This window comes from Simochromis diagramma, unplaced genomic scaffold (assembly GCF_900408965.1).
Source record: "Simochromis diagramma unplaced genomic scaffold, fSimDia1.1 OVJJ01000816.1, whole genome shotgun sequence".
NCBI lineage: Eukaryota > Metazoa > Chordata > Actinopteri > Cichliformes > Cichlidae > Simochromis > Simochromis diagramma.
The window spans coordinates 9,722,290-9,737,031 of record NW_024386908.1 but is presented as its reverse complement, the minus strand read 5'-3'; the positions used below and the strand labels follow the sequence as shown (position 1 = coordinate 9,737,031).

Sequence of the window (14,742 nt, the reverse complement as noted above, 5' to 3'; positions counted from 1 at the left end):
TCAATTGAAAGAGCTTGAGATAGAGCACTTGCAAAGTTACTGATGAGCAGCAGCACAGCACAGATCCTGGCTTAAAGGTAGCAGCAAACCCATTTCACTCGCTTTAACCAAAACACACAGAGCACGCTACATTGAAGTGTCTTGTTTCAGTGTTTCTCATACCGCAACAAAAATATCCACAGTCATTTCAGCTTCGAGCAAACTACGACTCATAATTAATTACTGTGTTGAGAGGAGAAAGGGATACTGGAAACCAGGGATGAGCTGGAGAGAGAGGGTGAGGGAGGCAAAAGACAGATAAAGAGAGCAGGAGGGGGGGGGGGGGGGGGGGAGAAATTTGGCTCGTGAAATAACCGAAGAGCTGAGGGAGGAGCTGGGAGGAGAAGAGGTACAGGTAAGGAAAAACGGATGGATGGAGAAAGAGGAGGACTTAAGGTGGTGCCATTCGGCAGCTGATGGAAGTGAGAGCAGATTTGTCTACACGGCCCTGCATTCCTGTCTGCTGGTTAGAGTAGGGAATAAGGGAATTGGGGGGAAAGAGAGAGAAATGGTGGAAAAAAAGGCTAGAGCCTTTGAATTTATTCTATGAAAGCGGCTGTCAGACAGTGCCTAGCAACACCCTTTAAGAAGGAGGATTCCTGGCTGCATTTATTGTAATTACAGCAAAATATCTCCTTTTGATTCAGAGTAAGTTGATGTGTCACAACATGCCTATATCTTAATGCAAAATCATCAACTCCTGCATGCATGCTTCCTTTTAAATATAGATTAAAGGGAAACATTAAAGCCCTGTTTTACTCTTCGCATAATCATACTTGAAAGTTTGCCACAGTCATCTTCAACTCAACCTTTTATTTATCATTTAAATCTATTTCAACTGCTGTTTTGTTATTCTGTGTTTTGCAGTTAATTAACAAATAGCGATGACGCTCTTTCATCATGGGTTTCTTAACAGGGATCGTCTGATTACAATCCTTAATGGGTTCTTAATCATTGTGGGGACTATAATTGATTAGAGATTCATTAAGTTCACCCTTTTGTGGTCGCTGCTCTATGTGAAACCCAGAAGCCCCTCCTATTCAGGAAGTCATACACAGTCTAACGAGCAATGTGCTGATGACAGGCCAGTGGGCTCTTCAACAGTCCTAATGACATTAGAGCCTCTTGATCTGGACCGATAACACACTCTCCCAATCACAGCACGCATCAGCACCCACTGCACAATGGCCCAGCCCGAGCCAAGAATGTGTGTGAGTGCAGAGTTTATCAGTGTGTATGTGAGTATGTTTTCTGAGTGACCTTATTTTGGATCCAAGGACTGTTTTGAGTGTTATACTAAAGCCATGAATGATATTGTAACTGAAGACACAATGCACAGATTATTTTCTGCACAGAAAACATTCTTGAGGGGCCGACTCAGAGCGTGTGTTTAGAAAAATGAGCACGATTGAACGCCATCCCACTAAGGAGGATTTGTAAGTCTCAGATGTGAAAGAGGAAAAGAGAACGAGTGGCAAAAAATGAAAGAGATTGAGCAAGGAGTGGGGATGGGCAGATGTCAGCTATTTCTCTAAAATCCAGAGGGGTTCTTCAGTTGGATCTTTGCCTAGACCCCTTCTTTGAAATGCTCTTACTCACTCTAGGAGCATGAAAAGAAAGTAGAGACACTCAGTCTGAGAAAGCAGAAAGTTTGTGACACAACTCGAGTACCTCACACTTAAAATGGATCAGTATAGCAAAACACATACATGTTACTTCTGTGGGGGAGACTGGGCCAGTTGTAATGGGGCAACTGTAATGCAGCAGAAACGACCTACAGTAAAAATGCTTACCCTGCACATGCTCATTAGGATTCTCTCTCTCTAGATTTTAACGTCAAATATTTGAGCTACGATGCCCAACAGCTAAATGAGAGAATACAGCCTAAACATTTTTAAGTTACATTATTAGATACTTCTACAGTAATGTGATTACATTGCAGTTTTTTTTTTGTTTGAGATGTAAATGATTAATAAGATATATTTATTCAGTGTTATAATTGCCCTTATTTACTTTACTTACTTCTATTTGTACTATTCGCACATACATATGTTCCTTTCATCAAAAGATGACTAGTGTATTTCAAGTACTCTGAGTTATAAAGGAAAAATGTTACAGTTACCCCCAGTCTTCCCTATTAGTAATATATAGTCTGTCTGCTTCACTTTAAGGAGGAGGTTTCTTTATATGACCATATGAAGCTGTGCTCACATTATGGTACCCCTATCTATTTAATAGTGAAGTAAAAGTAAGTTGGTTGTGTTCTATAGAAGAATTTAAAAAGACATCTCTCTCCCCCCCCCCCCCAATCACCAATACCACCTTTTTTTTTTTTTTTTTTTTTTTGGTAAAAGCCAAAAGCCTAAACATTTCTTTATTCATGCAAACGCAACGAGGACTCTTTAGCTAACATAGCCCATTGTAAAGCTGGATTTAGTGCAAGGCAAAAGGCAAAAGACAAGTGTGTTCCATTCATGACGGCAGTGTTTAAGAATGACAACCGGAAGCTACTGGGTAACATTATGTCACAGAAATGTTTGCCATGTATTGATAACTGGACCAAATGGCTTCTGACTGCAGTTTCAGTGAAGCGAGTGGGCATATTTACAGTGTTGCTAAGCTCTTGAAGGCTGTTTTTAGAGGTGTTAAAATAGTTTGAAATTTATTATGCTAGCAGAATTACTTGCCAAGTTTTCTGTGCTGGTATTCCGGGTAACACAGTGACTAGTGATTTGGTATTTTAGTGCATTTCTCACATGTATACCTGTTAACAACGACATGCAGTATATAAAGAGTGTTTTATGTGGTGTGTGAGTGAAAGTCATTGGTTTAACTGAGGATATGCATCAAGGCAATGAGAAGTCTCTGAATCACTCAGTCCAAGAATTAAAACATGGAGCTGAAAATGAGAATAATAAATCTACTTTAAACAAACTGAGTAGTGGAATCATTTCCATCAAAATCTGCTGTTTTAAAAACTCAGTTATTGCTTTTAATAATTAAAAAATGCATTGTTTACAGTGCCTTGATGCTTGTAAACACTGGTGATTGCTACATCTGTGGTTATAAAGTCTGAATCTCTCAGTCAGTTATCTTCCATTCATGTGATATGTACCCAGTTGACAGTACAATCCCAAGGCTTTCTTTGTAATATCAACAGCTCTGTGGTGGATTAGACCTCCTAACCCTGATCTTGACAGGGTATCTGGTGACAGTAATCCATGCTGCTAATCCATGTCTTGATGTAAACACCAAGGACACCCTGCTTTCTCTCTCTTTCCTCTGTGTCCTCCTTGTTTTCCCTTTCCACTGCTACTTTGAGAGAAATGGGTATTCCATCTGTTTTTTTTGTATCAGCAGGGGTTAGCTTAGCTTGATAGAAATGTTGGACTTGAGCCCTCTTTAATCATTGCTTAAATTTTTGTCTATTCCTTTGTGTGTGTTTGTGTGTGTGTAAGTGAGAGAGCTACATAATTATTGCACTTCTTAATTTTCTCTTGCTGTGCTTAATAACAATAATAATGAAATTTAGCAACACTGATTTGTTCATGGCTCTGAACAGGTTTGTAACTGCCTCCCAAAGTAATAGTTTTTAATTACTGTTTTTGAATTGGAGCAATTGTTAGCTTGTGTTTCTTTTACAAGCAACATGTTATTATATGTTAAAGTGCAGAAGTGCAGAAGTAGGTTTGCCTCCTAGATCTAAAACAAGTAATTGTAGCTGGGAAACTAAAGTCCATTGAAGACATGGCCATACATACAGGTCTGTCCGTGTTCTGTACACATCAGTGCAAACATCTTGAACCTTTCCATTTTGCTAAGAAATAGGCGTAGGGATTTAATAAAACGTGCCAACAAATGTCATATCATGATATCAATGATATAGAGATGCCATGTCTTTATATTTCCTAGCAAACACAGCAACGATAAGATAAGCCCAGGCATGTCTGACAGCAACAGTAGCACAAAAAGGGAGTTATTTCAATAACCTCCGAAGTTTTGCTAACCTTAGCAGCACTAGCCTTGTTTTCTCCCTTGCTAGCATTCACATCCCTCTGCAGAACATGGTTACGTGTTGCCTTGTTTGCTTCGTTATAATGAGTGCAATTTATTCTGACAAAATTTACATGCAGCTGTCATTTAAATTTTTTTTTTTTTTTTATTTATTTATTTTTTACATGAAATTATTGCAGAAGCGCGTTGGTTAGCATGACTGCTATCTGTTTACTTTCCCCTCTCCTCATTTACAACCTTCATTCACTGAGAGAGCAAGAGGTGGCATTGTAACATTGCTACACTGGTAGTTGTTGATGTACATTAATAAAATAGGAATAACACCTTTAACGGACTACTATTTCTGGCACCTTCTAGCAGGGGCAGCATTTTTTAAAATATCTACTCAACTAGTTACACACATTGCTAAGTTTTACCTTAATTTCCATTGAAAACACTACCTAGGCTGCCTTTGTGCTTTCATTTATGTTATAATGTGTTACTGTATATACTGCTGTGTTACTACAACTGCACTATAACGCTGCTGCTCCTCCTGGCACCTTGTGGCAATAGATTCACACCTTATTTGCACTAATAAAGGCTGCTGCCTGCCAGCTGCAATCTACGGAGCCCCGCAAGGGACATGGAAGAAAAAAAAAAATTAAGATGGACTTTTGCGAGATCTCGCAAAACAAACTCGGGATCTCGCAAAACTTTTCCGAGATCTACTGGTCTCGAAGCCGACCGGTAGGTCGAGGCACGATGTGCCGGGAGAGCGGTGTTCCTCCCGGCTGTAGTAGGTCTCGACCTTCCGTTAGCTTCGAGATAGTGGGTGTCAGATCTCCGAAAACGTCGGAGCACTTTTGCAAATATGTGATGTCTTGTAAACCAAGCAGATATTTGACGTTTACACAACTACATTCACGCCTCAAAATATCTTAAAAGTTTATTTTGTGACCCAGAAAGCGTAATATTACAACGAAGTAGCTGCCGCCATTGTTGGAATTCAACTCGCAAAAGTTTTGCGAGATCCCGAGTTAGTTTTGCGAGATCTCGCAAAAGTTCATCGTAATTTTTTTTTTCTCCCATGTCCCTTGCAGGGCTCCGTAGCAATCACTGATGAAAGTATTTATTTATTTATTTTTTATCAGTGATTGCAGTGAATGAGAAATATCATTATCAAAAATCCCCTTGAAATATTTTGATGCAATTTTGAGGCTATATTGCTGGAGAACTATTGCTCAAGACCACCTTAAAAATAACAGGAAAATAACAGTTTCAAAACACAAATTCAGACTGTCATACCTTAAACAAACTCTTTAATCAAATTGAGGAATTGTCAGAACTGGCAATAAAGCGCGAGGGTTATAAACTGTGTCATAAGATGGTCAAGCTGTAAGCTCATTTTCTTAATACTATTTCTAACATCGTAGAAATGAAAATGTGAAGTGCAAAAGCATGCATATACATCAACATATCAACAGACCTTGCACACAGTTGTTTTTCAGTTTGAACGTGTGTAGCTGGGTATTTGCCAGCATTGCTACTCTCCGTTTGCAGTGTTGGTATGATTTTTTTTATGCAGAAGTGTAAAGTCAGAGCATATGTCGTGCTGTGTTGTGGTCCGGAGGTTTGTGAGTTGATTGGAGTGGGGGTGTGCGCGAGTGTGTGTTTGTGCATTTGTGGGTTCTGCTGGGTGAGTGCAGCAACGCTATGTTTTCCTCCAGTCCCAGTGTGTGGCTGCAATGCAGAGTGACGCTCATTCCTCTGATCAGTACAAGGGCTCAGCATGGGAGAGGGGTGGGTTGAGTTTTCGAGGGGGGAGGGGGGCATGTTTAATATGGGGAGAGTTCTACTCCAGTCAGTACATCCACTGATCTGGGACACACATCTCTGTCTGCTAGTTTTCTAGTTGCCTCTGTGTCACTGTCTCTTTCTGTTCTTCCTGTCTTTCTCATCTGTGTGCTCTCAAAGTTCCAGTCCCACACTGGTTCTCATACATACACAAATGCATACACTTTGCTATTAACAATGCTACAAGTGCAGCTGTGCGCAACCACTACTTCTGTAGTAGTGCCCTTTTTCACTGCGCTACTACAGTACAGTACATCACATCTCACACCCAATCCAAACCACCTTGACCATTAGCACTAACAGCCTCCCATAGATCTGTGCAGTCAGATTGAGTGGACAGGCAAGAGTGGAAGTATAGCCTGATGCTGTGCTTGTAGGGGCCTTAGCCTGTAACACCATCCTTGCTATGCCCAGCCTTGCCAGCTGATATAAATCAACAATACACACCAATATTACATGAAAAAAGGGGACACAAGTGGACTGAGCAATGGCTAACACCGCTACCACTTAAGCCAAAGCCACAAAAGGATGGTGATTATTTCCATTTTTAGCAATAGTGACTTAAAATCATCTGTCCATTCTGAAATTATCCCATCATCTCTACATTTTAGGCAAGTGAACAAACTACTTGTCTTTAATCATTGTCATCACTGCCCGTTCCTTTGATAAATGTATGTATTGTCATTCATCCATCCCCCTCCCCCTTTGATCCTGTGAAAAATTATCCGAACAATCTGGAAACATCGTTTTCTCTAGAATATAATTAATTATCTATAATTACTCCCCATGTTACTCACTCATAATCTCCTAATCCCATTTGATTTAGTGTTTTTCTGTCAGTTATTTTTTTTTGAGCATTTTTACTCTTTGAGAAGTTAAGCTGTTTACCAAAGGCTTTGACAGTTTCTTCATTTCCAAGTCATTTCTTCAACATAAATGCCCCCTGTCACGCTATAAATAGTAGAAGATTATTCTGTTGAGGCTTGCTTTTTGTTGTCTCCGTAAATTGTCATCTCTAGCCAGGCCTCTCCGTTACACAGTCGTCGGCAAAGCAAAGTGGCTCCTGTCATATCCATGATGGTTTCGCTTAACATTGTTGTCCTTGAAATTAGCTTTACATCATCCAATGATAAGATGTGTTTTTGTTACTTTTATTTTGTTTTTTTGTTTTTTTTGTTATCTATTTCATGAGTAAAAGTGACACTTTTACTTATATGTTAACTAATTGGGCAGCATGATGGTGTAGTGGTCACTGTTTCGTCACAGCAGAAAGGTCCTGGTTTCTGATCCAAGCTGGGGCCTCCCCACTCTTGCATAGGTTCTCTCTCAGTGCTCCAGCTTCCTCCTTTAGTCCAAAAGTATGTTGAGAGATAACTGGTGGTTCTAAACTAGTTATAGGTGTCAAAGTTGGCCTGAAGGGCATAAGTGGAAAAAAGGTGGATAAATTTTGTTTTACGTCAACTTGCAAAACCCAGATGTTCAAAGATAGTGTGTTAAGTTATCATACTATTTCTTACTTGTCATACTATCTTGGAACATTTGGGTTTTGCAAGTTGACGTGAAACAAAATTTCATACCAGCAGGGCAGATGTGCAGGGTAGATGCTGATGCTTGGTCAAAACACTGGTGCAACGCTACTTCCTGTCTGTGGGTTGTTTGAGGTTTGAGAAAAATTTCAGACTGCCACACTGTGTGCATGAAAGGCAGGTAAAAACTCTTTTTTTGTTTGCCTGCATATTTGTGATGTGTAGCCATGACAAGGATGCACACATATCTTCTCACTGCTTCTCTGATTTCTCAATCCTCTTTCATCTCCTCTTCTCATTCAACAGTTTCCCTGAAAACAAGATACCACAATTAGGTTGTGAAAATGCATGAATGTAATGTAAATGACAGTTTCAGTATGTCTTGCCTTTTACGTTGTTGTTTTACAGTAATCATGTGATTTCTTCTCTGACTGGCTCCTGACAGCTTTTAAAGGCAAAGCAAAGTGAGACAATGGAAACATACCAATTATTTTTTTCTAAATGCTGAGCTCAAACTCTGTTTTTGAGTTACAGAGATGGAGATAATGCACACAAACACAGGCGCACACATGCAGTGTTGTTTTTTGCCCACAGCTTTAGCTATACTGGAAGTGCGTTCTGGAGAAAGAGTGTTGATCATGAATTCTTTAACAGGTTTTGATGTCTACGGAGCTGCAAACACATGATTGTGTGCAACAGTGTGTGTGCTACTTTACTCATATTTGTAGTGTAATTCTACATGGCAGATAGCCCAGAGCAGCCAGACACACAATTAGGTCACATAACTTCAAGTCTCCCTTACCTTTTCTCATCCTATCTGCTTTATTTGCTTGCTTATCTGTAGATGTAACACATTTGAATTAGCAATGCAAGCATAACAGTTGAGAAGTTATTGGTGTCATGGAGTAAATTACTTCTCATTCTTTTAACCACCTGTTGTACCTAGGTTTAAAATGAGCATGCATACTGAGGCAGTAAGGGAAAAGTCGGACAATAATGGCACATAACTAGAGCAAGATAAACTATGTTGTGTGTGAGTGCGCACACTCAGAACTAAAGCAGGCTTTAATTAATGGACCTTGATCATCAGCAGGCATTCACAAACGGCATCTAAACAAGGTTGCCCCACCCGTCAGTGAGTGTAATTGCATTTCAGCAATAGATTTGTGAGGTATACACTGTTATCTCGGGGTACTGCTGATGAAGATTCCCCCCCCCCAAATTTTTTGTTTGTTATTTGTAAAGCTCTCAATTTATTTCTAAATGGAAACTATGGAGTCTTTTTTTCACTGTTTCTTTTTTTTTTGGGGGGGGGGGTGTCATTTGTGAGTGAATGCCGTATTTTTTATTCATGATGGATTTGAAGGTGATATAAAAGCATCTACCCCTTATTTTTCCACTATGTTTCACGCTCTTTCCCTTCCCATTTAGTCTCCTTTCAACTTGCCACCTTCGATTCTGTCTATTTATATATAACATATAACTATAGATTATAGATTGTAAAGACCTGGAAATGTCAGAACTTTTTAGTGGAACCGTTTTAGCACAGTTGTCTTGCAGAAAAATATAAATGAATAAAGAAATCCTCCAATTATTTTTTTATTTTGTTCAAACTGCCTTATGTGTGTGTTTTTGTTAAAAAAAAATTTTTAATTTAATTTTTACATTGTTTATAGTGTTTTGTGCAGTGTTGGTCACTCTACGTCTGTTATGTCTGTCTCTGAATTTCAATCTACTGCATGCTTTTTATCCATGTTCCTGTCTTGGCCGCTTATTTCTCTGTCCCGTCTTATGTCTTTGTCATACCTATGGTAATGATTGCTCTTTGCACACACATCTGAAGCCACGCCACCTCTCTATATCAGTTTTTATCATTTTCATCACCCTCTCTGGTCCTCTTATCATGAGCTGAGAGGTTCTGCTCTTCTCCCTCTGCCTGCCAGGAGATAGAGGGGAGATTGGTGAGATTGCAGTGAGGTTGCATTTTACACCGCCGTGACTTATGATTGCTTGAGTATAGACGTAAAATAAGTTCCATGGCAAGATAATGTTGGGTAACACTATCGTTTATGCATTCAAGTGTCCATAATGATCTTGAAGGTAAAGGCTTCCAAAAAAATTCGGATTTTTAAAGTCTGCAAATTTATAATAGCAATGTGGAAAATGTGTTGTTAGTAGTTAGAAATAGTGCAGATGATATTGAAACTTTTATCTTTATTTTAAAAACTTTGCAATGAGCAGAACTGTGCTGTTGCTCTGCAAACCTGCCTTTCTTCCGGCAAAAGATGTGCATGAAGTGTGACAGACAAGCCCTCGCATTTTACTTCAACTTCACTATGAGTGACACGTCAAGAGTTTTTCGTGTCTTCACACGACACGCTCACACAGCAGCGCACAGATTGCTATAAATTGAATATGATAAGAGAAGATGACGTTTCTTGTGCTGCTTTTCTAGGTGTTGCTTTATCATACTCATCTCTTTAGTGCTCTTGGTATATGATAGAAAAATACAACCCTATATTTTTAAACAATCCCGGCAGATTGGATTCAATAACGTGGAGTTTATTTAAGCTACTTTTGGCTGTCCCCTTATTCACAGGGGGTGCCTCAGCAGGTAGCTCAGCATGTTTTATTTAGCAGATTTTGACACTGAATGTCTTTACTGACACAACCCCAGAGAGATTGTGTCTCCTCATGGGATCAAACCACTATTCTATGAAGCCAATATTGTGGAGTTTAATACGTGGTAATTTTAGCTACATGACGTTGTTATTGTATTTATCACTAGTCATAATACCCAGCTTACCACTGGCATTGGGTGTAGAGAACTTACATAGGGGACCCCCATGTTTCCAGGAAGTGCTGTATTTTCTTTTTGATAATCTGTGCAGGTGTGTGTCTTAATGTGTGCTGAGTGCTTTGACACTACAGCTATAAAAGCTCTACCTACTTCATCGTGCGTCCGTTTCATTGTCGTTTGATTTCATGTAGTGTGTGTTTGTTATGGCTGCATGTGCAATGCTGAGTGTGCAAATGACCTGAGGACCACAGGGAAGCTTATTTCTGCAACCGCTTGCATTTTTCCCCTAATTGTACCTTTTTCGGCCTTTTGTGTGTGAAAGCACGTTTGTGTATGTAGGTGCTTTAAAGAGGGAGAGATGGTCCTTTACTCTCTGCTAGCAGTGTCAGCAGGTGAGCTGCCCTATTGGGAGAAAAGAGAGAAATCGCCAAAGCATGCAAATTGCTACTCCAAGGGGAGAATCAATTAGGTGCATGGCGAGTGGAGCAGAAAAGCAAGGAGGGGTGGAAAGGGGCAGGGTTGCATGCAGAGAGATGGTGCAGAGCCATCGTGATCACCTCCTCTGAGACGATGCTTTACTTCTCTTCTCTGCGCCCCCCCCCAAATGATCCTGTTTGCCCGAGCGGTGTCTACATGCCAGCTTTTTAGAATGGTGCAGTACCTCAGCCTCCTTTTTTTTTTTTTTTTTTTTTTTTTTTTTTTTTTTTCTGTTTAGCCCATTTCTTATAAATTGCTCTGGAGTCTCAGATGTATGGCCTCTTCACCTGTTTTACTCATTAAGATGTTCTGGCCTATCTGTGCCAGATAAAATTAGAACATAACTATCAACACAATGTGACAGTTGCCGTGTTTCATTAGGTTTTTGTCTCTTTTCTCTTTAGGTACAAGATGTCTCCCATCTGAAGAGAGGCTTCATCCTGATAGGCCAACGGTACTGGATTGTGCCTCTGTCCCTCTCCTCACCAGTCCCACCCTCAGTGCAGCCATGACGTCCTTCACTAGGATACGGACCTATTTCTTACTATGCTGCTTCCTATCTAGTCTGGTGCTTCCTGTGACATCACAAACAGTGGTGCAAGCTCCACAGACTCATACTGCTGGCTCCCAAGTGATCACAGCGTTACTTCAGGAGGAGGAGTATGCATCATTTCATGCAGAGAATCCTGAGTGGACATTTAATCACCTGGCTGTGGACTATCGTAATGGCAATGTTTATTTGGGAGCTGTCAATCGCATATACAAACTGTCCCCAAACTTAGAGGTCCAAAAATCCCATGAGACTGGCCCAGATGAAGACAATCGCAAGTGCTATCCACCACGAATTGTCCAACCCTGCAGTGAGCCACTGACACTCACTAACAATGTCAACAAGATGCTTTTGATGGACTATCGGGAGAACCGGCTGCTGGCTTGTGGCAGTCTCTACCAGGGCATTTGTAAAATCCTTCGTCTGGATGACCTATTTAAACTAGGAGAGCCCTTCCACAAGAAGGAACACTACCTCTCTGGTGTTAATGAGAGTGGTTCTGTGTTTGGTGTCATTGTTTCTTATGGCAACGCCTCTCCAGACATGCTGTTTGTAGCCACAGCAGTGGATGGCAAGCCAGAATACTTCCCTACCATCTCTAGCCGTAAGTTGGCCAGAAACTCAGGAGGAGGACGGCATGTTTGCATATGTCTTCCACGATGAGTTTGTGGCCTCTATGATTAAAATCCCTTCAGATACCTTCACTGTCATTCCAGACTTTGACATATACTATATTTATGGCTTTGCCAGTGGGAACTTTGTTTACTTTCTGACACTGCAGCCTGAAATGGGAGGTGGGCCGACCACTGGATCGTCCTCTGCTGGTCGAGAACAGGTCTACACTTCAAAGATAGTCCGCCTCTGCAAGGCAGACACTGCATTCAACTCCTATGTGGAGGTGCCTATTGGATGCATTAGCGACAACGTGGAGTACCGATTACTTGAGGCAGCCTACCTGTCAAAAGCTGGTGCTATCCTGGCACGCTCGCTAGATGTGGCACCAGATGACGATGTCTTGTTCGCCATATTCTCAAAGGGCCAGAAGAGACGTCCACGCCAGGCCTCCCAGGATTCTGCATTGTGTGTTTTCTCTCTGCGCAAGATCAATGAGAAAATCAAGGAAAGGCTACAGTCCTGCTACAAGGGAGAGGGCACCCTGGACCTTGCTTGGCTGAAAGTCAAAGATATTCCCTGCAGCAGTGCGGTAGGCATCACTTTAGCACACACTGACTTTTGTCGGTGCACCAATTTAATGACAGTACAAGGGCAGTGAGATGCTGATAGAGAAAACAAGGCTGTAACAGTAGATTCTAATTATTCCACACATACTGTACCCACACAAGTACAAACTGCTTTATATGCTGCATTTTGTTCTATGGCATCCGGTGCTATAATCCAGTCCAGGACATTAGCTTTCACACATTTCAGTCTTAGTAAAAGGACATAAAAGTGTTTGAAGTAAAGCAAACCACTGATCATTTCTCGTTTTCATTACTTTCCTGTTGAAGAGCCTTACAGCCTTACCTTTAAGGAAAGTGAATTTTGAAGTTTTTATCCTGTGTTAGTATAATGAGATTGGGTGCACTGTGGGAGGGCTTCACAAAAACTGGTGTTCTTGGGTGGGTTCACGCTCCATCCCATTACGATGAGATGTTAACCATCCACTGCCTCTTTTAATCCGCTCGCCCTTTAAACAATGCAGCTGAATGCTCAGCCAAATTACCATAATTCCATTCTCCATAACAGCATTACAAATTCAGTGATTCAGTTCATTTGATTTCTCACTTTGTGCACATAAAAAACAAGGTTAAATTGGCTGTTACATGTTTAGACCACCTTCACAAGCAGCCAACGCTGTTTCATGTGTTTTTCTTGATCTCATATTGCTCTGTTAATAACAGCAGCGAACCTGAAGAAACAGAAAATTACCTTCACAAGAGTGATTCTGTAATCTTTTGCTACATGGCAAGCATTGCTAAATAAAACATGTTCTCACTTTTTATCTTTTTTACATAACTATTTCTTAACTCGATTTCATCTAAGGCAGCGGTCCCCAACCCCCGGGCCTCGGATCGGTACCGGTGCAGTTAAAAGTTACTCCATTTCTAGTAACTTTTAACTGCACTTAATGTTGTCACTTAATACAAATACATGCAACTGTTCTTTGTGCATGACAGCTTTAAAATAAGGTGAAATCAAAAAGCTATGAGACATATAATACTGATACAAATTGAAAAGCATACCAGATTTAAATCTTGCCAATTTTCCCTTCAAGGCCATTTCAGCTGTTTTTTTTTTTCTTTTTCTTTTTGGATTGCTTTAAAACATCCGCAATTCCAACGTGATCTAAAACTTGAAAAGATCAACTTTGAGAGTCTGACCAGAGGTTCATGCCAAAAATCATGGTGATGATGAGAACTGAGCAGTTTTAAAAAAAACAGTTTAACCCGGAAGTGTGAACAGTGTTTAAGCCCAAAAGTGGAAAATCAGGTCAGCTGCACTACCAGGGTTATACTTAACATGTTTTCCATCATTCATATGGGTATCCACCAAGGCCAGACCATCAACATGAAGTTCTGCTGTAACCTCCTGAGATACCCGAGGGAGAACATTCAGCAGAAACATCCTGATTGCGCTAACAGCATGCTAGTGGATTATTACAGTGGTCCCCAACCCCCGGGCCTCGGACCGGTACCGGTCCGTGAGTCGTTTGGTACTGGGCCGCGAGAGTTGAGGCTCAGGTGTGAAATGTATGGTTTTCAGGGTTTTTATCGGTTTTCAGCGTTATTTTGTTATTGTTTTTATCATTAACTCGGTTTTCCTGGGTCTTTTCACGTGTGTTATGAATAAATCTTCTTTTTTTCGGTACCGGTACTAGTTTTATTTTGTTGTATTTATCTGCGACACCTTAAAGGCCGGTCCGTGAAAATATTGTCGGGCATAAACCGGTCCGTGGCGCAAAAAAGGTTGGGGACCGCTGATCTAAGGAACATAAACTTCCTCTTGCTGTCCACAACATATAGTTCTGACCTCAGTTGGGCACTGTGAGACATTATGAAGTTGACCCTCTCTTGTGTTTGGCTCTGGAATCACAGTGTTTATCTATTAATCCCTCTGTGGCACAGCACACGTGCCAGGGCACCTTTGTCTGCTGCTTGAGGGCCTGATAAATCATGCCTAGGGTGGAGCTGTCAGCAGGGAAAGGAAGTGTGAGGGAGCACACAGGGGTTAGCGCTGAGAAATGATGCCATTTCAGCATGCGCCACCGCCAGCGCATAAATTAGACCCTGCTGAACAAGTGACGGTGGACTCTGCAGGAGATAGATGAGCTGTGACACACACACACACATACACACACATGTGCAGCCACACTTGTAAGTACGGCTACTGGAGAGATGGAAATGGAGGCTTTTAACGGCAGAAAGATTTTCTAATAAAGTAATGGCAATGCTTACATTCTTATGTGATATGCTTGCTGATAGATTTAGAAAAATCTAAATGAG

At 40.9% G+C, this 14,742-nt stretch overlaps 1 protein-coding gene across 1 annotated transcript in view; it reads left to right on the top strand.

Moving 5' to 3' along the window:
- plxna4 (plexin A4) overlaps positions 1 to 14,742 on the top strand; it is a 241,034-nt gene that overhangs the window by 13,625 nt on the left and 212,667 nt on the right. The window contains 2 exon segments of the mRNA XM_040035324.1: positions 11,094 to 11,860; positions 11,862 to 12,443. Of these exon segments, the coding sequence (XP_039891258.1) occupies positions 11,094 to 11,860; positions 11,862 to 12,443 (1,349 nt within the window).